Source organism: Arvicanthis niloticus, chromosome 5 (genome assembly GCF_011762505.2).
Source record: "Arvicanthis niloticus isolate mArvNil1 chromosome 5, mArvNil1.pat.X, whole genome shotgun sequence".
NCBI classification, from domain to species: Eukaryota; Metazoa; Chordata; class Mammalia; order Rodentia; family Muridae; genus Arvicanthis; species Arvicanthis niloticus.
The window spans coordinates 81,863,336-81,888,392 of record NC_047662.1 but is presented as its reverse complement, the minus strand read 5'-3'; the positions used below and the strand labels follow the sequence as shown (position 1 = coordinate 81,888,392).

Genomic DNA, 25,057 nt, shown 5'->3' with positions numbered 1-25,057 from the left:
TCAAAGCCCTGGCAAATTTTTTTCTCTGTGAGGCTTTTATTTTCCCTTTAGAAAAAAAAAAAAAAAAAAGAAGAAGAAGAAGACAGATTGTATGAGATAAAGTAATGTTTCTCTGAGTCTCCTGTCATAAACTAAAACTTCATGGAAGCAGACAGTATAATATAAGCTCTGCATCATTCTGGCTTGGCTGTGAATCCTGCCTCCACTTCCTAGACACTGTGTAATTGTGAGGGATATTTGCAAACTTCAGTTTATACATCCCTGACATATACATCTCTGACCTACTCCTAAGGAAATCAGATGAAGCTGAAAATGAATGAGGCCCAGCATGTACTCTAGGCCTTTTAGTATTTTATCTATACAGCCACTCCTTAGCACTCAGAGTCAGCAGAGAAAGAACCTGGAGAAGAGGGGGTGATAGAGGATTAAGGCAGAAGTGGAAAAACCAATGGCAGATGAGATGGGAATAAATACTGTCCTACACAAGCCTTCTTGGATGGCTATCAGTCAGGATCATTTCCACATAGGGTTCTTCCACATATTCTGACTACAAGCTGGTCTCTTGGAAATATCTGATGCAGCCAGGTGTGGTGGTGTGTGCCTTTAATCCCAGCATTGGGAGACAGAGACAGGCCAGTCTCTGAGTTCAAGAGCAGTCTGGCCTACAAAGTGAGTTCCGGGAAAGAAAAAAAAATATCCGATGTACCTCAGTCCTTGGCCTGCCATGACTGTAGAGAACCCTGTTAGTGATTCAGAGAGAGGAAGAAACCCTGGAGGGTTTGAGAAAACCACATATGGTAATGCTTCCAAATCATGGACCCAAGAAAAGGGCAGCTATGCCTGCTGATCTACCCTCACTTCTCCAAAGTTCACTGCTACTCTCAAACCAAATTCTTTGTCTTTACAGCTGTTACAACTCAGCCTAAGCTCCTCACTATGCTGTACATAGAAACCTTTCCATTTTGACACAAGCCACACTGGTCCACATTCAGCTTCTAAAATGAAACTCATTTGTCGGCTCTTCAGGGTTTTTCAAGACCTGGACTTCCAATCTGGAATGCCCTTGCTCCCTGTCTTCTCTAACAAGCCTGGTTCTCCATACTCACTTTATGTAGCTAGTGACAGGGACTTTTTTAAAATGTCACTTCCTGAGAAAAGCCTTCTCAGATCCCACAGAGCTCCTTGGCAGGCACTGCAAACTCATAAGCCCAGACTGGCCCTGGGACTTTATACAGTCTGGCTTCACTATATGTGACTGCTTCATGGATATCTGTCTTCTTCATGAGTCTATAGATTCCACAAACTAAAAGACCATATAGGAAAATTGGTGCTGTTCAGTGTTACAGTCCTTACAGACCATACATGAGGAGCTGCATTGGATTTCTGGCATTCAGGGAGGGGGGACAATATCTATTCTCCTACCATTACTTTTATATGGTATTAGGCATAAGAGTATATTTAAAAATGTACTTCCTGATTTAATGAATGGATGACTGGTCCTTCCAGCTTACCACGTCTCTTACAAGGAACACAGTGACATCTAGTGATCACTTTCCCGAACTTGACTCTCTAGTCTACCATGAGTCAATGATAGAATACTTCACTATACATTCAAAACATTGAACATGTCAACAATGCTGAGCAAAACTGCCATAAAATCCACACACAGAAGATTTTTGCTCCTGATCCAAATAGAAATGAATTGTCAACTCACCAACTCTCCCACATCCTGAAAACATGCTGTGAAAGCTACACCGCGTAGTCTGTACTGTACCACAATGCAAATGAAGAAAGCTTGACTTACAGAAGCATCCTTTGTCCTACTTATACTTGTAAATGAGATATCCACAGCCTCACCCATAAAGTCTCAGAGAGATGGTCCTGCATAGCCACCACTGCGCTGACACACTACTTATTAGATCACCTGTGTTGTTTATCATAGAACGAATCATATGGAACTGCCATTGTGTGACTAAAACAATGGTCAAATAACAATTTCATATGGATCAATATTTTTAAGTACATTGTAGGCCTGAATATAATGAGGTAAGAATTGTTAGCTTTTTATTAAACCCATGCATTCTTCATACAGGTTCCTCAGTTAAAATATATTTCCCTGTCTCTGTTGTAGACAGGTGTAGACAATGACTGAATTGCTATAATCTGTGGAGCTGTAATTGGTATTTGCTACCTTTAAAGCCTGGCCCATTGAAAGCTTTAATATGCAAGCCCTCCCTCCTCCAATTCTATTTTCTTCCACAGTGACCTTGGCAATGTCAGTTTAATGGGGAAAAAAAATTGTACTAGTCTAGGTCCCTGAACCACCTCTCAAACAAAAGCCACTTATTAATCTAAAACAACTATTTGGGATTCTGTGCAAATAAAGTGATATCTACTGTGTGGGGACATTGAGATTTCAGGATTTATTCATTATTGCAGCTAGTATTATATACATACATACTTAGGATAGAACAACGAATCTATAAATGGCAGAAAGCCTCATGGTGCTGTTATTATTGAGGAGGGCAATCCTCATGGACAAAGGATCCATAAGGGCAGGAGTTAAGAGGGTTGGTCAGATTTGACTTGGCATCTGGGCCAGGAAAGCTCACCTCCTTTGTGCCATTGTCTTGGATGAGGGTGTAAAGTGGGACCACACGGTTAATCTCCAGCAGCACTGGTGTGGGGCTCAGCTGCTCTTTGCCTGGCCGGCGGCAAAGGTGACAGGTAGATGGACAGCGGCCCTTCTCCTCACATCGAATCTCCACACCTGAGATGAGCTGGTCGTCTGATAGCATCTGGGCTGTCAGTAGACCGGAGAGGTAGGTGATGAAGGGCATGGACTTGAGCTCCTTCTTGCTGCCCAGCTCGGTGGTTTCTAGAGGGTTATAAAAATAAGCAGCAGCATAGGTCAATCCAATATTGTCTAAGTGGCTAAATCTCTAGGCCAACGAAGAACATTCACTGAGAAACTGGTACCTGTTGAAAAAGAACAAAGACTATAAGGTGACTTGTTCACTGTGCTTTGGGGAAAAAAACCACTGGCTTAAGGGTTAAGGTAACGGGATGATGTCTTACCTTACTATTTATACTAGATAATCTGTTGCTTTGTGTAGCCCTCACTTTCCGCATGTTAAATTTGTAGGTCACACAGACTGATTCTACGAGCAAGATGTAAATACTCGGAGAGATTTTTCCTGACCAGAAATTCTCTTCTGTCTATCATCAACTTACACAAATTATACCCTTCTTTTAAGTTTATGCTCCAGTTTTATATTTTCCATAAAACAATATAATAAGAGAAGCATGAGCATTGGGTCAAGCCAATTTAGGTTTGAATAACAGTTCTGCTTGCTAAAACTTCTGCAGCTTTGGGAGTGGGGGGAATAAAACTCTCTTAATGTCCAGACATTTGGATCACTAGTTGTTTGAAAATAGGTTAATAAACCAATGAAATCAGTTATAAGTGGCAAATGAGATAAAAGGAAATAGAATTGTCTGGTATGGGCATCATTTCCTCTTCTGATGCTTACCTGTTTCATTAAAAAATTTTTCCTTTCCTTCCGATTTTGTCACGTGCTCCCTGAGATGTAGTGTGGGCACCCTCCATTACTTTATATTATGGTCTAAATACTTAGTATCTCCTGTTTTTGCTCACCATGCCCTGCTTCTGAAATGTTTTACAGCCACTAATGTTCTACTTTAATCTACCTCAGGAAGCTTGTCTTTATTGTCTCCGTTGATCAACTCTGAATACCTATAGCTTATTGAGGGGAGAAATCTTACCTTAAATTTTTTTCCCCTTCATGTTCTCTGACTTTTCAACTATATTTTCAACCTATTCCTGCCCACTTTTCATATCTAATGTCATGCTAGGGATATGCTTTATACTCATAAAGGGAGCTTGAAAAAGTATGAATGGAGGAAAATCCATTCATGATTCAGTTCAGAGATATTGAACTTGAAATCAAGATATTGAATTCTTGAAATCATAGGGAGCAGGCCAGTAAGGTGGTTCCTGTGGAATAGCACTTGCCACACAACATGATATCCTGAGTTCCAACCCAGGAATCCATATAAAAGTGGAAGTTGAGAGGAACCTCCACAATGTTATTCTCCTGCCTCTACACACATGTCATATACATCCAGGCACACTATACCTAATAAAATTAAAAGGGGTGGTAGAGATGGATGCACATTAAGAGCATTTACTACTCCTGGGGTGGGGGACCCAGATTCAGATCCTACTACCTACACAGTGGCTCACAACTATCTGTGACTCTAGTTTCAGTGGATTCCAAGCTCTCTTATGGCCTTTATGGGTACCAGCCACTTGTGTGATATACACAGATACTTGCAAACTGACACTCATACACATTAAAAATAAATAATAAAGACCCAGGGAGCACCTCAGCAACTTCTTCCATAGGACTAGAGGTAGTTAAGAAGATGCCTACTAACTTCTCAGATGCAAATATAGCAGTCCCATGTTTATTTTGTAGAAGGCTGTCTTTCTATGTAAGATTTTATAAAGAAAGGGGGAGAGGCTTGCTGTGGCACCAAAAGCTCCAAGATATTCACACAGTAGTAAGTATGACCTGGAGGGTGACATCATACACTATGTAGACCGTGACTTCAAAAATGCACAAGGCACAATCTAAGTGCCAAAACAGAGGAAGCCTCCGCAAAGGGACAGAACATGGTCCAGATGTCAGTTTCTAACAAACCCAGAGAAATAAAGGTAAACACATAGCTCAGTGGCCATGAGGGCCCTAGGCAGTTAGGTCAGAAGGGAAAGTAAGAGTTTTCTCTTCTTCTTGCTCTGGCTTGCAGTGACATGCAGCTGATCTGGAAATGGGCTTGCCAATTAGAAATACAAATAAACTCAGCCTTCATTCATTACTCTTTCTGCCCTCAGGTCCCGGATCTGGGCTCCACTTTTTTGGTCTGGCTGTCAGCAAATGCATATGAGCCTCAGATCAAAGGCTCTGGGAGAGGAAGACCAGGAGAATTCCAGCTAACCATTCCTTCAGAGGGATTAAAGAAGGGTAGTTACTAAGATAAACAAAACAAGGCTGTGAAAAAGGCATTCTAGCAGCTGGAAGACTGAGAGAGCATTATGTAAAGACACGGGAAGAACATGGAAGAGAACAACCATTTGGATAGTTGATCAGAGAAGAAATCCAAACAACAAGGATATTACAAATCAGACCCAGAAGTTTAAACGAGGGAGTTGCAGGGAAGGGAAGTGCAATAGACAGAGTCATTTGACTTTCTGCTTTTGTAAATAAAGTTTTATTGGGAAATAGATATATTCATTTATGTATTATATATGACCACAATGGAGAACTGAGTGGTTACACTAAGGACTCTGTATCACAAAGGCTAAAAAATATGCTTACTTGTCTCTTTACAAAAAATCTTCAGCAATTTTTGTGTGTAATTCCAGTATACAGAGTGGGAAATTGAGTTTCAGATCTGTGGGATTTATCTATTGTTAAAGAAGGGTATGGAAGTATGACAGATTAGATAAAAAATGTACATTTTCAAATTGCAAATTTTAAAAAAATGCGAAGAACCAATACATTTGGACCACAACTTTTCAAAGATGGAAAACATACTGATATATCTCTTCTTTCAAAATTAAGATACAACAAACTATTGAAAGAACATTTTTATGCACTCTTATAGAATATCATTCTACCTATTATAAACTATGTGGGTAGGTGTCTCATGAAGATAAACCAATGAATTAGTGACCAATTAATCATCTGAATTACTGTTATTATATAATTTTTGTCTTGTTTTCACAAGTTGTAAGATTAAGTCCAGGGCTATCAGTGTTCCAATTAAGTTTGTGTGCTCCCTTTTATGCTGGAAGTCTCCTGATTCTCAGGCTGGCTTTGAACTCATTATCCTCCTCCTCTGAATCTCAAGTGTTGGAATTAGCCCTCTTGTGCCACCTTACTTGGCTAAGTGTCTTAAATATTAAAATATAGAAAGCATCTCCCAATGATACATTGTCATATGCATGCAATTAAAACAAATGCTACTTAGTGTCAAAGGTTTTTTTTTTAATCCCCTGATCAAACATACCTATGCATCTTGTTAAAGATACTATCCATTTACTAATCAAATAATCAATAGTCTTTGGTGCTCTCCTCTGATCAATAAATCTTTAGCTTTTTCCATTCATCATCCTCTGTAAGTGGTTTTAAAAGGTAACAACTCAGGCTAAAAACATCAAGACAGCGGCAGTATAGAATTAACAGATGATCCAAAGGGCTAGCTTTGCAAAAGGAGGGTGCTTTAGAAGTCATTTGAGCCAACATTAATTTTTTTTTTTTTTGAACAGGCAGGGAAATAGAAAACAGAATAGGAAAAGAGATAACCTTTAGGTCCCATCTATATTTTTTTAACAATGATTTTTTTTTCTCAAAGGTTGTGACATGCCTAAGTTATGATCTAGATGAGAGTTGCAGCAAGGAAGAACATTAGCCATTCCATTAATTTTTCCTCTGTAGACATTACACTTGTGAAAGCTAAGTTTCTGATCCAACCCCACCCTGTGGCTAAAGTCATCTTTCCAAAAGACAAACCATGTAGCTGTTTTCTGCTTTAAGTTCCTCCGTGATACTTCCTTACTCTTAAGATAAAAATCAAACCTATTTGGCCATGTATATAATGTGAGGTCTAGACAAGGCGATGCCTCTCTAGACTGATCCTATAGTGATACACCTCATTTTCTCTCGTCAGCTGCAATGACCTTTAAGTTCTTTGCATACACTCAATGTTTTTCTCTTAGTCCAGGCACATGTTTAGTCTCCTTACAAAATGCTTCCCTTCCATCTCCTCCTGGGTCTTTGACTTCTCCTGGCTGACTTCTATTTCATGACCATCACCTTAGTTTAAATATGAATTCCTCAGAAAAATCTCCCCAAACTTCCTATACCATTAATGTATATTACGATTTCTTTTTACAGATGCTCATGTCATCCTGATTTCTGTATCCTTTGTCTCAAAAATGTAAAGTTCATGAAGGAAAATACAGGATCTGTTTTTTCTGATGTCCAGATCCACCTTACACCATTCATAAACCATGATAAGATTTTAAGCACACTCCCTCCCACCCTATACCTCTGGGTCTAAGGATTAATCTACCACCACCACCACCACCACCATCACCACCATCACCACCATCACCATGATCACTAGGCTTTTCTTTTTCCCTCAGCACTCCTTTTAATTTGTGTTTTGAGTTTGGGTCTCAGAAGTTACACAAGTTCACCTTGAACTTACTTTGTAACCCAGAAAGGCCTGAATATTCACATCCTTCCATCTTAGACCTTTAAATATTTGGGATTCAGGGTCTTTACCACTAGGCCTGGCTTCAAAGATATTTTCAATTAATGTTTGTTTCATACATAGCATGCCAGTATACCCTGGCCACTGGCTAGATTTTCTGAGGACTAATGAAAGCAAGAGCCAGGATTTGGAGTCAGAAGCAAGAGAAGTCACCAAGAATTCCAATGGAGATATGATCTCTTAACTAAGTAAGAGTTACCAAGGAAAGTCAGCAGATAACATAGTTGATTAACTTTCTACATCTTCTGACCTCCTCTGAGTTTTCACATAGGCCTCTGCATTGAGAGGATAGGAGAGTTGGGTAAAACAGGCTGTCTGTCTTTAACAGGAAAAAGATAAAGGGCGTTTTTGAAGAGACTTATCCTCTGTTCACATTTCCCATCCCTCTGAACAAAGCTTCCAAAATAGGATCATGTCTGGTTTCAAGCCTGGTTCAGTTCCAATGACACTACAATCCATTCATTTGAGAACCTGCCAAATGAACTCTCTTTTTTCTCCTCCCAAATTCCTGCTGGGTATTATTTTGTTGCCATCAAAAAAAAAAAAAAAAAAAAAAAAAAAAAAAAAAAAAAAAAGCCTTAGTTCAAGTGACAACTCCTTGTTGGGAGAGCAGCCAGAGCTTTTCCGGCAGGAGGTGATGGCACCATTTGCCCTCATCCAGAAAACAAAACAAAGGCTTCAGACCGAGGGCTTCTGGGAGAGCCAGAGCTGCATGGGTGTTTGTTGAGTATTCGGCAATGGTGCAGGACTTCCTAGTCAGACAATCTTTGCTTTGGCAATGGGCTCCTACTTGAAGCATTTAAAGACTCCATGGGGATGACAGGGGCTCAAATTAGAAACATGAAAGGAGGAGGAAAAAGAGTGAGACTTTTACATCATAAAGAGTGGCCTTTCTTACAGCAGTGGCCTTTCTTACAGCAGTGGCCTCCCAGGAATTACTGCAATGGAATCATTTCTTAGGAGGAGTTATTGTGTCCTATTGGAGAGAAGCAGTTTAATCCGAGGTCCGAGCCACACAGAAATCTGAAACAAAGGGAAAATACTCATCTGAAATGTCATCATTGAAGTCTAGTCTGCTTTGTTGTTCAGTGTGAACTTTTCAGCCTAACTCAGCCCATGACCCTCGGCGTGTCCTTGATATGTGACAGTATATGAGGATTAAGTGAAGTATCTGGCACAGGCTACTCCCTCAGTGGATATGAGCTGCTGTTGCTTGGTGCTGCTGCACCTGCTATAATTATATTGTTGCTGTTGTAACAGGATGTTAAAATTGAAATTTCTATTGATACAGCAAGACATAACAGAACCGAGATCCTAACATCAAGCCCATAGACACAGAACGTAAAAATGAAATGCATTCTAATTAGTTTCATAGCTCTGAAAATCTCAGCCAGAACACACACACAGAGAGAGAGAGAGAGAGAGAGAGAGAGAGAGAGAGAGAGAGAGAGAGAGAGAGAGACAGAGACAGAGACAGAGACAGAAACAGAGACAAAGACAGAAAGACAGAGACAGAGAGACAGACAGAGAGAGACAGAGAGACAGAGAGACAGAGAGAGACAGAGACAGAGAAAGAGAGAGAAGAGCCCAGAGAGTATAAAGGAAAGATATTCAGGGAGATTTTCATTGAGAGAACTATTACCATGTTTGGAGTCTCTAGCATCCTAGGACAGACATAGAAATCCTATGACCTCCAGCCCCATGTTCTATGAAGGGTCTCTTTAAGTGCTACTTAGAGAACTTGGTACCTGTTGTTAGAAAGTGGGAAGAACAGTAGGCCAGGCTTCACCTTTACTCACAGAAATTCTAATGGCCTGTGTTAGAAGGGCAGAAAGGACTGCAAGGGATTGGCACAGACATCCAGAAGATTCTGGGAAAGAACTGCTTGTGCTTTCCATGGACAAAAGGAAAAGATAGCATGCAAGCTTTTTGCATCTTCCCCCAGGAGTCCCTAAAAGTGAGTATCCATGAAATGAACTCCCAGAAAACCAGTAAGTAAAGTGGATCTGCACCAACCAGCAACTGAGAGATCACAATGTCCTTAGTCAGAAGAGAAATCTTTAGCATTGTGTGTCAGAGCAGAGACATTTACCCATGAGAAAGGTGCAGCTGTAAAAATCAGTTGGAACTGGTTAGGGCAGACAAAGTCTGACCGTCCCCATCCTTAGTATTCTCTTCTTCTACTTTGATAATAGAGGCAGAAGAGTAAGAAGCATGAGGTTAGAATTCCATTGAAGGCCAGCAGTGCTCACTGTCAATGCCACCACTGAGAGGGGCAGGGGGATTTGACTTGTCAGGTTAAATATAGTCGATAGACTGTATAACCATACTTGAAAGCATGATAACAGTGCAAAATGATAACCAAGTCGATGTGACCTTAAGTGATTTGTGACTGCCCTCATTAAATACATTAAAAGAAGTGTGGAAACCAGTACACACACACAGGCGCACACACACACACACACACACACACACACACACAGGCTCACACACACACATTTACAGACTTTCAGTTTCTATTGTCAATGAAAACATTCATTGTGACAGTACTTATCACATTGCAACTTTAGCTAATATTCTAATTAAATATCTGCCATGCCAAACAGTTTGCTCCATAAAACAAAGACCTCAGCACAAAAACATATTGTTTTTATCATTGTAATAGTCTGAAGGTAAATATCTGAATGAATGAACATATACATATGACTCCCTTTCCTTTAATGCTTCTTATTGTATGACACTATGTTAGACTTTAAGCCTACTATCTCAGCTTAGATCAAGGCCAAAGGTAGCAAGTCTCAATTGTGATTACTGATGTCAACTAACCAAGGTGAAGTAATTCACACAAGGCCATATAACTGGTAGAGTCAAAATATTTCTAGACCATGCCACTCTCTTTTCATTATATGAATTTTCTCTTAGAAAAATTCTCAGTAACAGTTTCCATTCCTGTACAAGTCCTGCCTGGGATCACTCTGTTTCACACACATGTATGCTTGTCTCTCTCAGGTATACACCCAACCTTTCCCACCAGTTTTCATGAGCTAGTTTGTTTTCATGAGCAGAAGGAATTTTACAATTCCCCTGGTCAAAAATTTCACCTAATTTTTTATTTATTATAAAATCACTCTTCGGTCCTCTCTCTAACACTTTTAATGACGTGAAACTTCCTCAGTCTTCCAGATTCTTCATGGGTAAGCCTTGTTAAACTTGGGCAGCCATCCAGACTGGGGCAATTCTCAACCTAAGCATCAGACATAAACCCAGAATATATGTTATTTGGATGCCTAGCAAAAGTCAAACCTGCCCCCTGCTTAATATGCTAAAACTAGAGAACTATCTAGCTGGGTAAAAGTCTCCCTGTTGGAAACTATAGGGCACTAAGAAGTGGGTTCTCATAAAATGTGTATCTGTGTTTTGTGCCATGTGTATACTCATTTGGGAAACAGAAATAGAGACAGAATAGTAGAGCCCCTGAAAAGAAGGAGGTAGGTTTACAAAGCAGACACACAAATGATGCTCTCCTCTAAGCTATCTCGGCAGCCTTTCAGTGTGGGCACAGGCAGTGGAGCAGCTACAACAGAATGGCTTGCCTGAATTTGAATTCACCTCCTGTTTTCTAATTTGGCTGCTCTGATCAGTTATTTGTCTCTCTAATGTGCTGTTTTCTCAGCTTTGAAGTGTCAGTAATACTAATTCTTATGTTTTGTTATTATTATCTGGGGGGTTGATGGGAAACAAAATTCACAGAAGAATATCCAGGACAAGTGTGTCAAAGGCATCATCAAAATTCATTTCATCTGACCCTTCTTGGCTTTCATCCAGCATTTTTCATTTCCAAAGCCAATGTGAATCACTAAGTCTTTTCTTGACAGCTGCTTGGTGCTATAACAATAAAGAAATTCTCTTAAACAGCCTTCTTTCTGCCCATTGAGGAGATCAGACAAGGACTGAGCGCAATCCCCCAGCCATTGAGTTTGACTACTTCACTCCAAATCACTGGCAAGTCATTTCACTTCCCCAATGTTACTAAAGTGAAGAGTCTATTCCCCATCCAAGCGTTCTGAAAACCAGATGAGAGAAGCTCATACCTATGACCTCCTATGATCCTATCATCCAGAAAGAGCACCTGTTGCTGCCTTTTATAGGCTTAGAGCAATCAAATGTAACTTAGAACAGGACATCTGTCTTCGAGAGAAAGCAGTTTTCTTCTAAGGAAGGTCAAACTCTCTGTAGGCACTGCCCAGCAGCTAACCACTGGCTAATGTTTTGGCCAGAGGCAGGAACCAGTCAACATCTGGTCCTAATATTCATTTCTGCCTCTTGAGACAAGGTAGGTTGCAACTAGTCAAAGAACACCGAGAGCTACAGCATGTGTGATCTCCTGCTGCCCTCTAGTGTCTGCTTGAGATGTTTGCTCCCGGGAGCGACCTCTTTTTTTTCCCAGAAAGAGATGGTGATTACACAGCACAGCTTACTGGGTACTAAAGAGGAGCAGAGCAAAAAATAGAGACATCTTTGGGTCAAGGAAGCTCGAGTAAAATTTACTGTAACAAATAACAGTTCAGAACAGCATTTCCTTAGGAGATCCATATAGCACAACGTTTGGAGATACGCGCCAAGATAGGTATCTGAGAATATATGCTGGGAAGGAAAATACAGAGGTGGGAAGAGATTCAGGATGCAGAAGAAATCAAACATAACAGGGAAAGAAACTCTTGGATAGCAGGGCAGAAGAGGTGCTGAAAAGCTTACTCGGAGCTAAGGAAGGTGATCCGGATTTCATTCTCTGCTCCCAGGCTACTGTCCATGGAATTGAATTCAAGTAGAAGAGCATCTTTGCCGACTCAGTGTAAAAAATGACTTACATCAGTGACAAGGAAATCCTCACAGTATCCCAGGACAGTGCTGATGGCATTGGAGGTTAAAGGTAAAGTCAAGAGACATCCAGAGACCTTCCAGCTGCCATGCCACACAGTAGGGATGAGGAAAGACACCCAGAGACCTGCCCTCTATCACATGGCACTAGCAGGCCATAGACACAAAGAGCCTTACCTGCCACCATGCCATATGCTGTGTGAAAGGGAAGGCATCAATAGTCCCACCAGTCACCGTGCCACATGGGTGGGCTGTAGATAACTAGAGGCCAGCACACCAATTAGCACAAACAGAGTGGGTAATCCAGAGGTTCACTAGTCATGTGGCTACCTGCAGCTGAAGCCCACTCACAATGTGCAATATTGACAGATGGGAGAGAAAGAGAAGCAGAACAATGTAAGCATTATGAAGAGAGATGGAACTGGAGAGGTGACAGAGAGGAGGAACAGCTGGTTGTGAGTAGCCAGCCCTGCTGCCTGAGACCATGATGAAGTCTCACCACTGGCTGCTGTTGCCACTGAGCTCTGTAGTTATGCAGCACAGGGGTTGGTGGTGCTGTCAGTGCTTCATATTACCACTAGAAACATGGTTCGGGGATGTACCTGCTCTGGGATCATGTAGATGTCCAGAGGCTATGAAGAATTGAGCCTGCCCCTCACTGGCACTCTGAAGAGGTGGCCCCACTTCTCACTGGAGGCAGCACTTGAGAGAATAGGCCCTGTGCCTTTCCTGGGCAGTACAGTGGAGCCGGCTTTAGTGACAAAGGCAAGGGTGAGCCAGCTCCAACGACATAGGTATGGTAGAGCTGATCCCCCTACTCATATGCCCTGAGGTAGGCTGGGTGCAGGGGCGCTGCCCCTCCACCCCCTTGCCTCTCACCATCTGAGGCAGTCAGGAGAGCCGACTCCAGGGTCATGACAGTGGGTGAGCTTGTGCCCCCTTGTCAGCAGCAGCACTCAGGATAGTGGGTCCTGCACCTCCCCTGAGGAGCACAGTAGAGCTGGTCCTGGTGGAGGGGGCACAGGTGAGACAGTCCTGTGGGCATGGGCACAGAAGCACTGGCCTCATCACTCATTCACTGTGAGGTGAAGCGGGTAGGGTGGGGGTCATGTCCCTTCTCCCCACTCCACCTGCGATAGTTGAAAGAATGGGCTCCCAAGTTCATGGGAACAGGAGAACTGGCCCTGTCTCTCATCTCGTAGCTGCAGCACTTGGGAGAGCAGGCCCTTCACTTTGCCTGGGCAGCACAGTGGAGCTGGCTGTGGAGGCGTGGTTTTGAGTAACCTAGCCCAGAGGGCATGAGAGCAGGGGGGCCGACCCTGCCTCCTGCCAATAGCAGCACTGGGTGGCCTAAGCAGGAACAGTGCTGGAGAGCTTGCAGTGGTATGCAGATATGGGAAAGCTGCAAAGGTGAGCAGCTCAGCTACTAACCAGGCTCAGATTCAGGGCTTTGGGTTGGCCCACCCCAAAATCTACACTGTCTGTGAACTGTTGAGGTCTGAAAAGGGGCAGGCCCTGCTGATCCAAAGCTGCAGGATCTCCATGACACAGGGCAACAATAGGATAACCAAGAAGAGGCCCAATGATGATCCAACACTGATGTCACAGAAGCCAAAGACCTCGAAGCAGACCAGTGACTCGTTGCAGTGAACATTCACAAGTGATGATGTATGGATAGAGGTATATATTGGGGGGACCTAGTGTAACACACTGCAGCTGACATGAAGAGATGTTTTCTATGGTTTGTTTGTTACTTTTTTTTTTCATTTTTGTGGGGAAAAGGTTGCATGGGTGGAGGATACATATGACAGGACAAGGAGATAAAGATGAGTGTGACTAGGACACATAATGGGAAACTCACAAAGAATCAATAAAAAGTGACTTATAGGCTAGATACAGGCCTGTGTGACAATTAATAAGGCAAACCAACAGAAACATATCTGTTTTATGCATAAGTGTAAGATGAACAAAAATACAGTTGTTAAAGTCTAATATATTGAATTTCCACACAAAGTGCTTAGTATCCATCTAAGATAAATTAGCTATTTTTAGTGTGTGTGTGTGTGTGTGTGTGTGTGTGTGTGTGTGTGCCTGAGTGTAAGTATGCACTCTACACCTTGTGGAGATGAGAAAAAGGTGTCAGGTCCCTGAAACTAGTGTCAAAGGGAGTCTGAAGTTCCCCAGTGTACTGGGGAATGAATCTAGATCCTCTGCAAGAGAAGCAAGTGCTCCTGACACCTGAGCCAGCTCTCTAACCCCCATACTGCCTATACGTCAAAAAAGTTACTAACTTTTTAAGATGAAGCTGGATGAAATGTTTGAAAAGGAAAGATGAGGAAAAGAGAAACCTTTCCCAGTCATATGACATTGTAGCTATCTCATTTACATATTAGTATTTACTTAATATTGCATCCTCCTCCCTGGAGCCGAGCTCATGCACTGCCCTTTCATCTCCTACTCAACACGCAATCCTCAGCTCTCAAAGACTAGTCCTTCCCCAGTACCCTCTCTCTCCTTCCAGTAACTTAGAGGATTGGGAAACCAGAGGGATATCTTAGTCAGTGTTAAGGGTCAACGGATCTTGGAGATGCTAGCACCCTGGATTGGATATATCATTCTGCTGTAACAAGGCTTGGAGGTAGACAGCAGGTCACCAGGCACACTAGCTACCCTCAACCCAAGAAGAGGCACCTCGGTTAAAACCAATCCATCCCCTTTGCTGGAGTCAGTGGGAGGCTTTGTGTAGTGGAAGAATGGGAAACCAACTGCCGTGCCTTTGCCACTTTTAGAGCAGAGCCATAGCCTTTCACAATTTTCTGTTCTTCAAAATACTAACTCTACCTGTGCTCATAGTCAGGTCATATTCAGACATACTTGTGAACATTTTATCAAGTTTTTCAGAGTGCATTAATTCCTCTATTCTCTGTCCTCATCCCTGTAACTGCATATCATCTGGGATCAAATGACCAGTCAGATCATCCAATATAAAATAAGATTAAACCAAAGGGTCAAAATCCATCATGAATTCCCTTTCTCAGAGTTGAGGTAATGAGTCTGGGCTGTTCCTCCTCCAGTTGCCCTTGCCTATATAATCCAGCCATTTTGGTTACCTGACGTTTCAGTCTAACTTTAACCGATCTTGGCACAGACTGCCCCTGTTGATCAGCAGTTCGTCTCATACCCTCGCTCCCATCTCTCATGGTTCAGCTCAGTCTGATCATGTTCGATATGGACTCTTCCAGATGTTGCTGCCTCTGCCTGTGCTCTCCTTTTTATCTATAACAAATTTTCTCTTCCACCATACTCAGAGGCAGTTATATCCCTTTCTTTTTTTTACTTCTGTCTCCTTTTTTCTTTTACCTGGTACTTAAACTCAGGTAAGGTATAAATAAGCCTCCCTCTAAGGAGCTTAGCACCTCCTAATTGAACCAAACTGCCAATTTTGCCCTCCTGGGTGTGGATTGCTTCCCCACGCTGGCTTCTGCCACCCACCACATTTTAGCTCCAAATTCTAGAGGCTAACTCTTCAGCTGCTCTCCCCCACACCTGCTCTAAAAATCTGACTCTCCTGAGTATTCATTAAGTGTTGCTCTGGCTCTTGGAGCCTTCCACACCTGTCTGGACATCTCTCATACTAGACACTTACCTTTTCTCTATTCAACACCCAGCCCCTTTCCCCAAAAGCCTTTTCCAGTCCACCTTGCCAGCTTCCCATTTCTGTTCTAACCACTTGTCTCTCATCATCTATTGGGTAAGCGTCACCCCTGAGCTCCTTGTTTTGTCTATGGTTACTCCAAAAGCCATACCAACGTGCCAGGAAGCAACTCTCACCCCGGGTTCTAATCACAAGAACAAAGTACTTCTTTTCTCTGTGATTTAGAATGTTTCTCTTCCACAAGTCTCTCGGTCTGTTGAGGATTTGGTAGACTGGGTGTCTTGTCACTGCACTGACCCTTCTCTACTCCCTTTTGCCTCTAACCCTCCTTGGAAGGGAACTGAAGAACTCTGTATTCCTCTTTGCTCTGCCTCTCTTACTCTTTGACCATTGGCTCTTCCCACTCAAAAACTAGCCCCTCAACTCTGCTCAAGTTTTGACCCACCCTTGGATTTAGTGGTGTCATTAAGCCTTGCCACCTCAATTTTTTTATGACTATATGGCCTGGCCACAATACAAATTCTAGTTAGTCTCAATGTCCAAAGAATGGCACATTTGACAACCAAATCTTCAGTGAGCATAACAAATACTGCCACGGCACAGACCAAGTGGTCTAAGTCCACCTTTCCGTGGGCTCCCTTTGCTCTCTGCGTAGTCTTCTCTCTGTATCTCATGCCACGTTCACCAGGTACTCCTGGCAAAAGCCACCCCCACTTCTGAAACTTACCCAAACCCAGACTTTTCAACTTCAATATAGAGAATAAGATTCCAGCCCAGCAGCCTTCTCAACCTAACCATCTTCCTTAGCCCCACTGTCACTCTCCAGTACACTTCAGCCAACTCATCCCCATCCTGTCTCATCCTCAATAGCTTTCTCCTCATTAACTCCTGCAGCTCATACCCACTTGATGGGCTCTACACTCTAAGGGAAGTGGCAGATCCTGGTGGTTTTCTCCGTGTTCCTTTTTCTATGGCTGATATCTCTACCAGATAGAAAGACACCTTAGTTCTTTCTCTAGTGACCCTTCTAGCTTCACCAAACAATTCAAATACCTTACACCTCACCTGCCATGACCTCTATGTCATTCTTTCCTCTACTCTCATTCCTGAGGAAGAGGAGAGGGTCCAGTCAGCTTCTGACATGCACACAGATGAAGTCCATTGCATAGACAATTCCTATTCTGTGGGAATAAACGGTTGCCTGGTCAGACCCCCTCTGGAACTACCAGGTTAATGCTGAGACTCAGACTGCTGGCAGCATATCCAGGGACAAAATAGTTATTTGCTTCCTATAAGGAAATTAATTTTTAAAAATTATGTCATAGAGAAGCTGGATTAGAATTCTTCAGAGTTCCTAGCCTGACTCACAGAGGTCCCTTTAGCCAGAGATAAGAAGAATGTTTCCTTTTAGCAGGTATGGACTATTTTTTTTATCAAGTCCCTGAGGGGATGGTGGCTTTGGTCTAAATGTCAGACTTTGGGGAAAGGGATTGCTTCAGACCAGATAATGATTAGTAATAAAATTCTTAAAATAATATGCAGTCCAGTCATTAGAAAGTGTCTTAGCTAGGGTTTCTATTGCTGTAAAGAGACACCATAACCAAGGCAACTCTTTTAAATGACAACATATAATTGTAGCTGGCTTACTGGTTCTGAGGTTCAATCCATTATTATCATGGCAGAAATTATGACAGAATCCAGGCAGGCATGGTGCTGGAGGAGCTGAGAGTTCTACATCTTGTTCCAAAAGCGAACAAAAGACTGACTTTTAGGCAGCCAGGAGGAGGATTTCATTGCCCACTACCACAGTGACACACTTCCCACAAGGCTACACCTCCTAATAGTGGTACTCCCTGGGCCAAACATATTCAAACCACCAAGGAAGGCCTGCCTAACATTCACAAAGACCGAAATTCTATTCCTCGAACTGGAATAAATCAGATGGGAAAGTACACAATGGCAATCCTCGTACTTAGAATGTAGAGAGGAGGATTGGGAGTTCAAGGTCATCCTCTGCTACATAGTTAGCTCAAGGCAGCCTGGAGTATGGAAAACCCAATCTCAAAAAAAATGGGTGCAGGAACTGGCAAGATGGCTTAGTGGTCACTGATGTTTTCTGCTCTCACAGAGGACCTAAATTCAGTTTCCAGCACCCACATCATGTTGCTCATAACTTCCTGGAATTCCAGGTCCAGAAGATCCAAGGAATCCAATATCCTCCCTCTGATCTCCATGGGCACACTCATCCACAGATACACATGAGCACACAGAAATACAAAAGTTAGATATTTCTAAGAAGTCTATAGATAATCAACAGGAAATTGGAGGGAAAATCATGGTGCATCTAAAATGGTAGGATTACTACCACACACTTAGAGCAATTTTTATTATGTGTGAGATCAAGTAATCAGAAACACATTTTATTAAATGGAAAAAGGAATGTGCACAGCAGAAGACAGTTCTTATGTGTGAATTGAAGGAACAAGTAAAAAGATACCTGTCTAGTACTTATAGATGGTATCTATATTTTTTTTTCCTTAAAAAATACTGACAGGCCTAATCAACTAATAAAATGGCTACCTATAGGAATAGCAGAGAAACAAGGACACAAAGATATTATCTTGTTTCATAAGATTAAACTTTACAGAAGCTACAGTTTTTTTTATGTCATTAAAGAACAAGAAAAAACATATATCTTCAAATTGTAGAGAAACAGAGAAACATCTACTGGATATCAAAGTTTTAAAGGAATTAAATCGGGCAGAAGACACCCAGAAGCCCAAGTGCCACTAAAAGGAACAAGCATGTGGTGGAGAGATGGGAGTGAGGGAGATAAGCAGAAAGCTGTGTACACAATGAAGGGAGGCAGACCTGGAGACTTGAGGGTGGTGAGGAGCAGACCAATATGAGTAGCTTGTACTACCACCTGAGACCATGGTGATGGGTCAGCCTGTGTTGCTGCTGAGGACCATGTCCTGGTCCATAGTCCTGCAGCAGCTGAGGTCTGTGTTGATGTCTTTCCCATGTTATCCCCAAAGGCTATGCAGACATTCCTGGTGTGGGCTGCTGCATGGAGCCATATTGATGTCTGAGGGCTGTGCAGAGCTGACTCTGCCCCTTGCCTGGGCAGGATTGGGAGTCCTGGCCCCAAAGGTGTGAGCATGGAAGAGTGAGTTCTACCTTTTGTGCAAAGTGGGAAAACAGGGCTTTGTGGCATGATGCAGGAGAGCTGGCCAGCTCAGCTATTACCCAGGCCCAGATCCAGAGCTTTGAATTAATGCACACCAGCATCTACCCCATCTATGAACTCCGAATGTGCAGAACGGAAGCTGCAGGATCTCCATGACACAACACAACAACAGGGTATAACAAAGGAGTCCCAATGAAGATCCAGTATTGATAGTGTAGCAGAAGCCAGAGGCCTTGAACCAGACCAGTGACTCACTGCAATGAACATTTGCAAGTAAAGCTGTTTGGGCAAAGGGTACAGTGTATGACACACTGTGACAAACCTCAGCTTTCACTGTAAGATGGTTTTGTTGATGGTGGTTTTTTTTATTTGGTGTTTGTTTGTTTGTTTTCCTTTTGTGGGGGAGGTTGCAAGGGCAGAGGGTGCACATAGACAGATGAGGGGGGATAAGTGAGATTGGGGTACATGATTTGAAATTGACAAAAAATCAGTAAAAGGGCTTTAAAAACTAAATAGAAGGGCTGGAGACATAACCTAGTAGTTAAGAATACTTGCTGCTCTTGTAGAGAATCCTAGTTCGATTCCCTGCACCGACATGTAAGGTAAGGAATGCCTAGAACTCCAGTTCCAGAAGATGTGACACCCTCTCCTGGCCTTCATGGGTACTGCATGCTCATGGCACACTGACATACATCTAGGCAAAAACACCAATACAGATAACACAAAAATAAGCCTTTTTTAAAAGAAAGAAAATAGCTAGAGAGAAGAATAATGTCTAGTGTCTTTAAACACAGTATTTTTATTATATGTTCAGTGATGTTATTCCAACCAGAAAATCATCTAGAAGTAAATGTTAAGGTAGAGTTAAGGGACCTGCAGATGTGTTACTGGGATGTCATTATGCAAAAAGTTCATTCACTTCTCCTGTTTTAAAAACAATTGCAGGGCATTTGTGGTCCATAGAACTATTAAGAGGAAGGTACAAGAATGTTCCTATGCTCCTTCCCTAATCTATGCTTAGCCTTCTTCCATCACCACAGCTCCCATCAGTGTGATGTAATACCCTTGAGGAGCCTTCACAGAATCACCATAATCTCCCACTGTCCACAGGTTATACTAGTGGCAGTTCCTAGTACTGTTTGGGCAAATATATAATGACCTGTACTCTGTGTGTCATACAGACCATTTTCACTGCCTTAAAATACCACCCATGTTTCACAGATTTATTCCTTACCCCTGCCTCTAACCTATGGCAACCACTGATTTCCCTGTGGTCTCTAAAGTTCTGACTTGCCCACAATGACATATAGTTGAAGTCATATAGAATTATCTCTTTCACATTTGATTATTTAACTAACATTTCATGAATGACTTGCAACCTATGTTTTATATTCATTGTGGAACATGAACTAGAAGGTATGCCACAGTTTATCCATTTATATAAAAAAGGACATTCAGTGCTCCCAAGTTTTGACAATTACAAATAAAGCTTCTATAGATGCCCATGTGCAGCGTTTGTGAAGACGTATGTTTTCACTTCCTTTGGATAAATACTAGAGGACATGACTGCTGAGTCTCATGGTGAGAGTATGCTTTACTTTATGTTAAACTTCCAAACTGCCTTTTAAAATGACTTTGCCAATTGCATTCCCACCAGCAATAAATGAGGCTTCCTAACAGTGCACATACTGTCAGCATCTGCCCTTGGTGTTGTCAGTGTTCTAGGTTTGGGTGTTGTGATAGTTGTACAGATATGTCTTGTTCTAGTCATTGTTTTTTTGGTGATATATAATGTGGAGTATATTTGTGTAACGCTTATTTTTCATCTGCATGTCTTCTTTGGTGAGCTATTACGTTTTGACCCATGTTAGAAATCAAGATGTGTGCCTTTTTCTACATCTTTTATTCAATCAATCAATCTCTCTCTCTCTCTCTCCCTGTGTCTGTGTGTCTGTGTGCCTGCACATAAGGAAGAGGGGATGCGCACATCTGTGTGTGTCCATGTGGAGACTAGAGGTTGTTATTGGGTGTCTGTCTATAGCACTGCACCTTATTTTTGGAGACAAGATTTGTCATGAAATCTGAAGCTTATTAATTGGCTAGACTGTCTATCCAGTCAGTCCATAGGCTCCTCCTGTCTCTACCTTCCAGTACTAGCATTACAGGTGTGGATGACTATGTTCAGCTTTTCTACGTGGGCAAGACTCTAAATTCTAGTCCTTTTTCTTTAAGCCTGCAAGTACTTTGCTCAATGAGCCATATTCCAAGGCCCTGTTTAGGTTTTTTTGTTGTTGTTGTTGCTGCTGTTGTTGTTGTTTATTTGTTTTTTATTTTTATTTTCTCTTTTCTTTTTGTTTTGTTTTGTTTTTATTGGTTATTTTCTTTATTTGCATTTCAATTGTTTTCCCCTTTCCAAGTCTCCCCTTCGGAGACCCCCTATGCCATCCCCCCTCCCTCTATGAGGGTGCTCCCCCACCCACGCACCCACTTCCATCTTCCTGCCCTGGCATTCCCCTACACTGGGGCATGGAACCCCCTCAGGCCCAAGGGCCGCTCCTCCCACTGACATCTAACAAGGCCATCCTCTGCCACATATGCGACCAGAGCCATGAGTCCCTCCATGTCTACTCTTTGGTTTGTTTACTTATAGCTGCATTTTAAGATATTTTTTGTATATTTCCAAAAATTCTCTATCAGATGTCTCTTTCATAATATTTTCTCCCAGTCTGTGGCACCCCTCCCTACTTATTATCTACATGCTGTCTTTTGTAAGGACACATCCCTTTAGTTTAATAAGCTCAGTTTATTATTTCTCATACATTACATTTTAAATTTTAAAATAGCCAAGACCTGTTCCTACTTTCAAAAAAACAAAATATTTAATAAGCTATGACATAAAAACATGTGAGAGGAAGGTGATAGACTGGGACACTGGAGACTCTGTCCAGTGGAATTCAATCTAGCCAACAGCTACTGCAAGGGCCTTGGAAATGAATACTTCCTCAAGCCAAACCTTCAGCTGAGACTCCAATCCTAGCCAAGAATTTGACCTCCACCTTGTAAGATATTTTGAAACATGGGAGCCAGAAAAGCTGCAGGTAAATTCCTTGATTCACAGGAACTCTGAGATAATACATGCAGGTGACTTTAAGGGTTAGAGGGGACTCACTTGTTACACAGTGGTAGACAGGTAACACAGATAGACTGATCCATATGAATTCATATTATTTTATAAAATGCAATTACAATAATAAATAGGTGTTCTCAGATAAATTTTGTCATGATACATGAGAATTTTAGCTCCTTATAATTTTCTCATCATATTTTGAATGCAAGGCTCTTCTTTTTGTCCATCATAATTCATTTGGTAATGAGGGGATGAAAAGGGATCCTTTTGTTGAGATTAGCAAGCATAATAATTGCAAACATTCACACAGAGCACTTTGCAGATAGTTCATTAAATCCTTTAGAAAGATATGTTAAGTCAGAGATGGTGGAAAGATATGTTAAGTCAGAGATGATGATGTCTCAGCACTTGGGAGGCAGAGACAGGTGGGTCTTTGAGTTCAAGGCCAGCCTGGTCTACAATGCAAGTACCAAGATAGTCAAGGCTACACAGAGAAACCCTGTCTCAAAAAACAAAAACAAACAAACATAGAATGATCCACTAAGTCACTGAATATTCCCATTTCTGAAATGTGGATATCGGATATACATGCTAAGCTCACAAGGCTTTCTCAGTTCCAACAAGTTAGCAAACTTTATATCAAGTCATCTCTTCTTCTAACCCCCAAATAACCTGAAGGCCGTGAGGCTGCAGCTGTGTAAGATTTCAAAGCTCTTGCTTTTTAAAGACATGCTATTCTTGCTAAGCTAATGATTACAAGTCTTGGTAATGAACATTATAGTAGGTTAGACAACATGCTAAATGCTTTCTCATTTTGTTTCCAACAATATGGTGAGAGTTGGCTATTGCAGAGTAAAAAAAAAAAAAAAAATCTCCCTTTTAAAAGAGGAAGCAATATTCAGCTCCAAGTGTATCTTCCATATACTTGTGTCCTCCAGTTGAATATACTGAAATCCTAATCTACAAGAGATCAGAATATGACCTGATTGGACAGTGAGGCTCTTTTAGGCATAAGCAGGGAAGATAATATCAAACCAGGGTGGCACTGACCCTTTAATCCATTCTGACCAGTGTTGTCAAATCAAGGACTGCATAAAGTTATGAATAAATAGAAGGCTCTTAGTCAAAGCTTATGAGAAAGAATGGCCTGGTAACTCCTTGACTTCATGCTCTTTGCTCTCCCAGAATTGGAAAAGAATACATTTCTCCTGCTTTTCAAAGTCTAGTCTTTGGTAGCTTGTCTATAGTCCTGAGAAATTGATACAGGGGTTTGATAAGTTATATGATGACCCCTTATACTAAAATGTTGAATAAAGAGTATTTAAGGAACTTCACAGAGAGTATTTTTATTTAAAACAGTAGCTCTCATATATGGGCTAGACCTAGGCCCCCCACACATATGTAGCAGATGTGCAACTACATCTTCATATGGGTCTTCCAACAAGTGGAGCAGGAGCTATTTGCCCCTAAAGCTGTTGCCTATGCATGGAGTTTGTTACCCCAGATGGGCTGCTGCATTAGGAAGGTTGAGAGACATTTTGTTTTATTTTATTTATTTATTTACTTTACATTCTGATCACTGCCCCTGCTCCAGCTCCATGTCTGCCCTCACACAGTACCTCTCCCACCCTCCTTGCTTTCTCCTCTGAGAAGGTGGAGACGCCCCTGGGTATTCCCCAGATCTGGCTTTAATACAGTCTTCATGTTGTGGTGACCTCCAACTATAAAATTATTTTTGTTGCTACTTCATAATGTTCATACTTCATAATGTTGCTAATGTTGTGAATCATAATATAAATATTTTTGGAGATAGATGTTTGCCACGGGGTCTCGACCACAGATTGAGAACCCGTGTTTTAAAACATTTCTGTGTCAAAAGACGGCTAACATTGTGCCTGTGTGTGCAAAGTGGCAAGATAGAAATGAAGCTAGTTTTCCAAAGTGTTTAGTTTACTCCTAGATTGTGTGTGGAGTGTGTCAATAAAGTCAACTGGTGAATAATTTAACTATTTTAAAAAAGAAAGGAACATTCAGATAAACACTGTTTTCAGGAGAAAAGAGAAGAACATTAATTACAAAGGCATGACTGAGTCTTATCTTCAGAGTTTCAGGAAGGCCATGAGCTTTCTGTTAGAAAGAAATATCTAGTTATATGCATTCATATAATATATAGGAATATACATGATATATGTATATGACTAACTACATACATACATACGTATATGTGTGTATATATATGTGTGTGTATATATACATATATGTATATATACATATATACATATACATACATATACATACATATACACACATATACACACATATACATATACATATACATATACATATACATATACATATACATATACATATACATATACATATACATATACATATATATATATGCGCGCACACCAGCAGAGCTGAAGTGAGATTGTCTGCTGTTAATTGTAGTGTTTAGAAAACAGAATTCTAATTCTTACTCTCTGGTAGTAGAAGTGAATTTAAGTCAGAAACTGTTTGACAGCAGCTCTCTCATCATCTACAGCTACAACACAGTGAATAGAAGACCCTAAGACCCTTTCCTGAAGGCTTTCCTATCTTTCTAGAGGGAGAAGCTACGACAAGCCTTTGATGTGACAGAAAACCAGTACAATGGGTGTTCAGTATTCACATGGCTAAAATGTGATCACTGGATGTTGATGCTAAGCTCACAAGGCATTCGTAGTTCCATCAAGTTAGCAAGCCTAATATCAAGTCATCTCTTCATCTATCCCACAACTAAGCTGAAGGTGTTGAGGCTGCAGTTGTGTGCAGTGTTCTCCCCTGGTGATGCTGCTCAGAA

General features: G+C 41.5%; 1 protein-coding gene across 4 annotated transcripts in view; it reads right to left on the bottom strand.

The window, feature by feature from the left end:
• The window catches only part of Astn2 (astrotactin 2), a 917,671-nt gene that overhangs the window by 199,553 nt on the left and 693,061 nt on the right, over nucleotides 1-25,057 (bottom strand). For all 4 annotated transcript variants that reach the window (XM_034502232.2, XM_034502233.2, XM_076934798.1 and 1 more), the window contains one exon: nucleotides 2,613-2,878. In XM_034502232.2, the coding sequence (XP_034358123.1) occupies nucleotides 2,613-2,878 (266 nt within the window). The remainder of the gene's footprint in view (nucleotides 1-2,612; nucleotides 2,879-25,057) is intronic.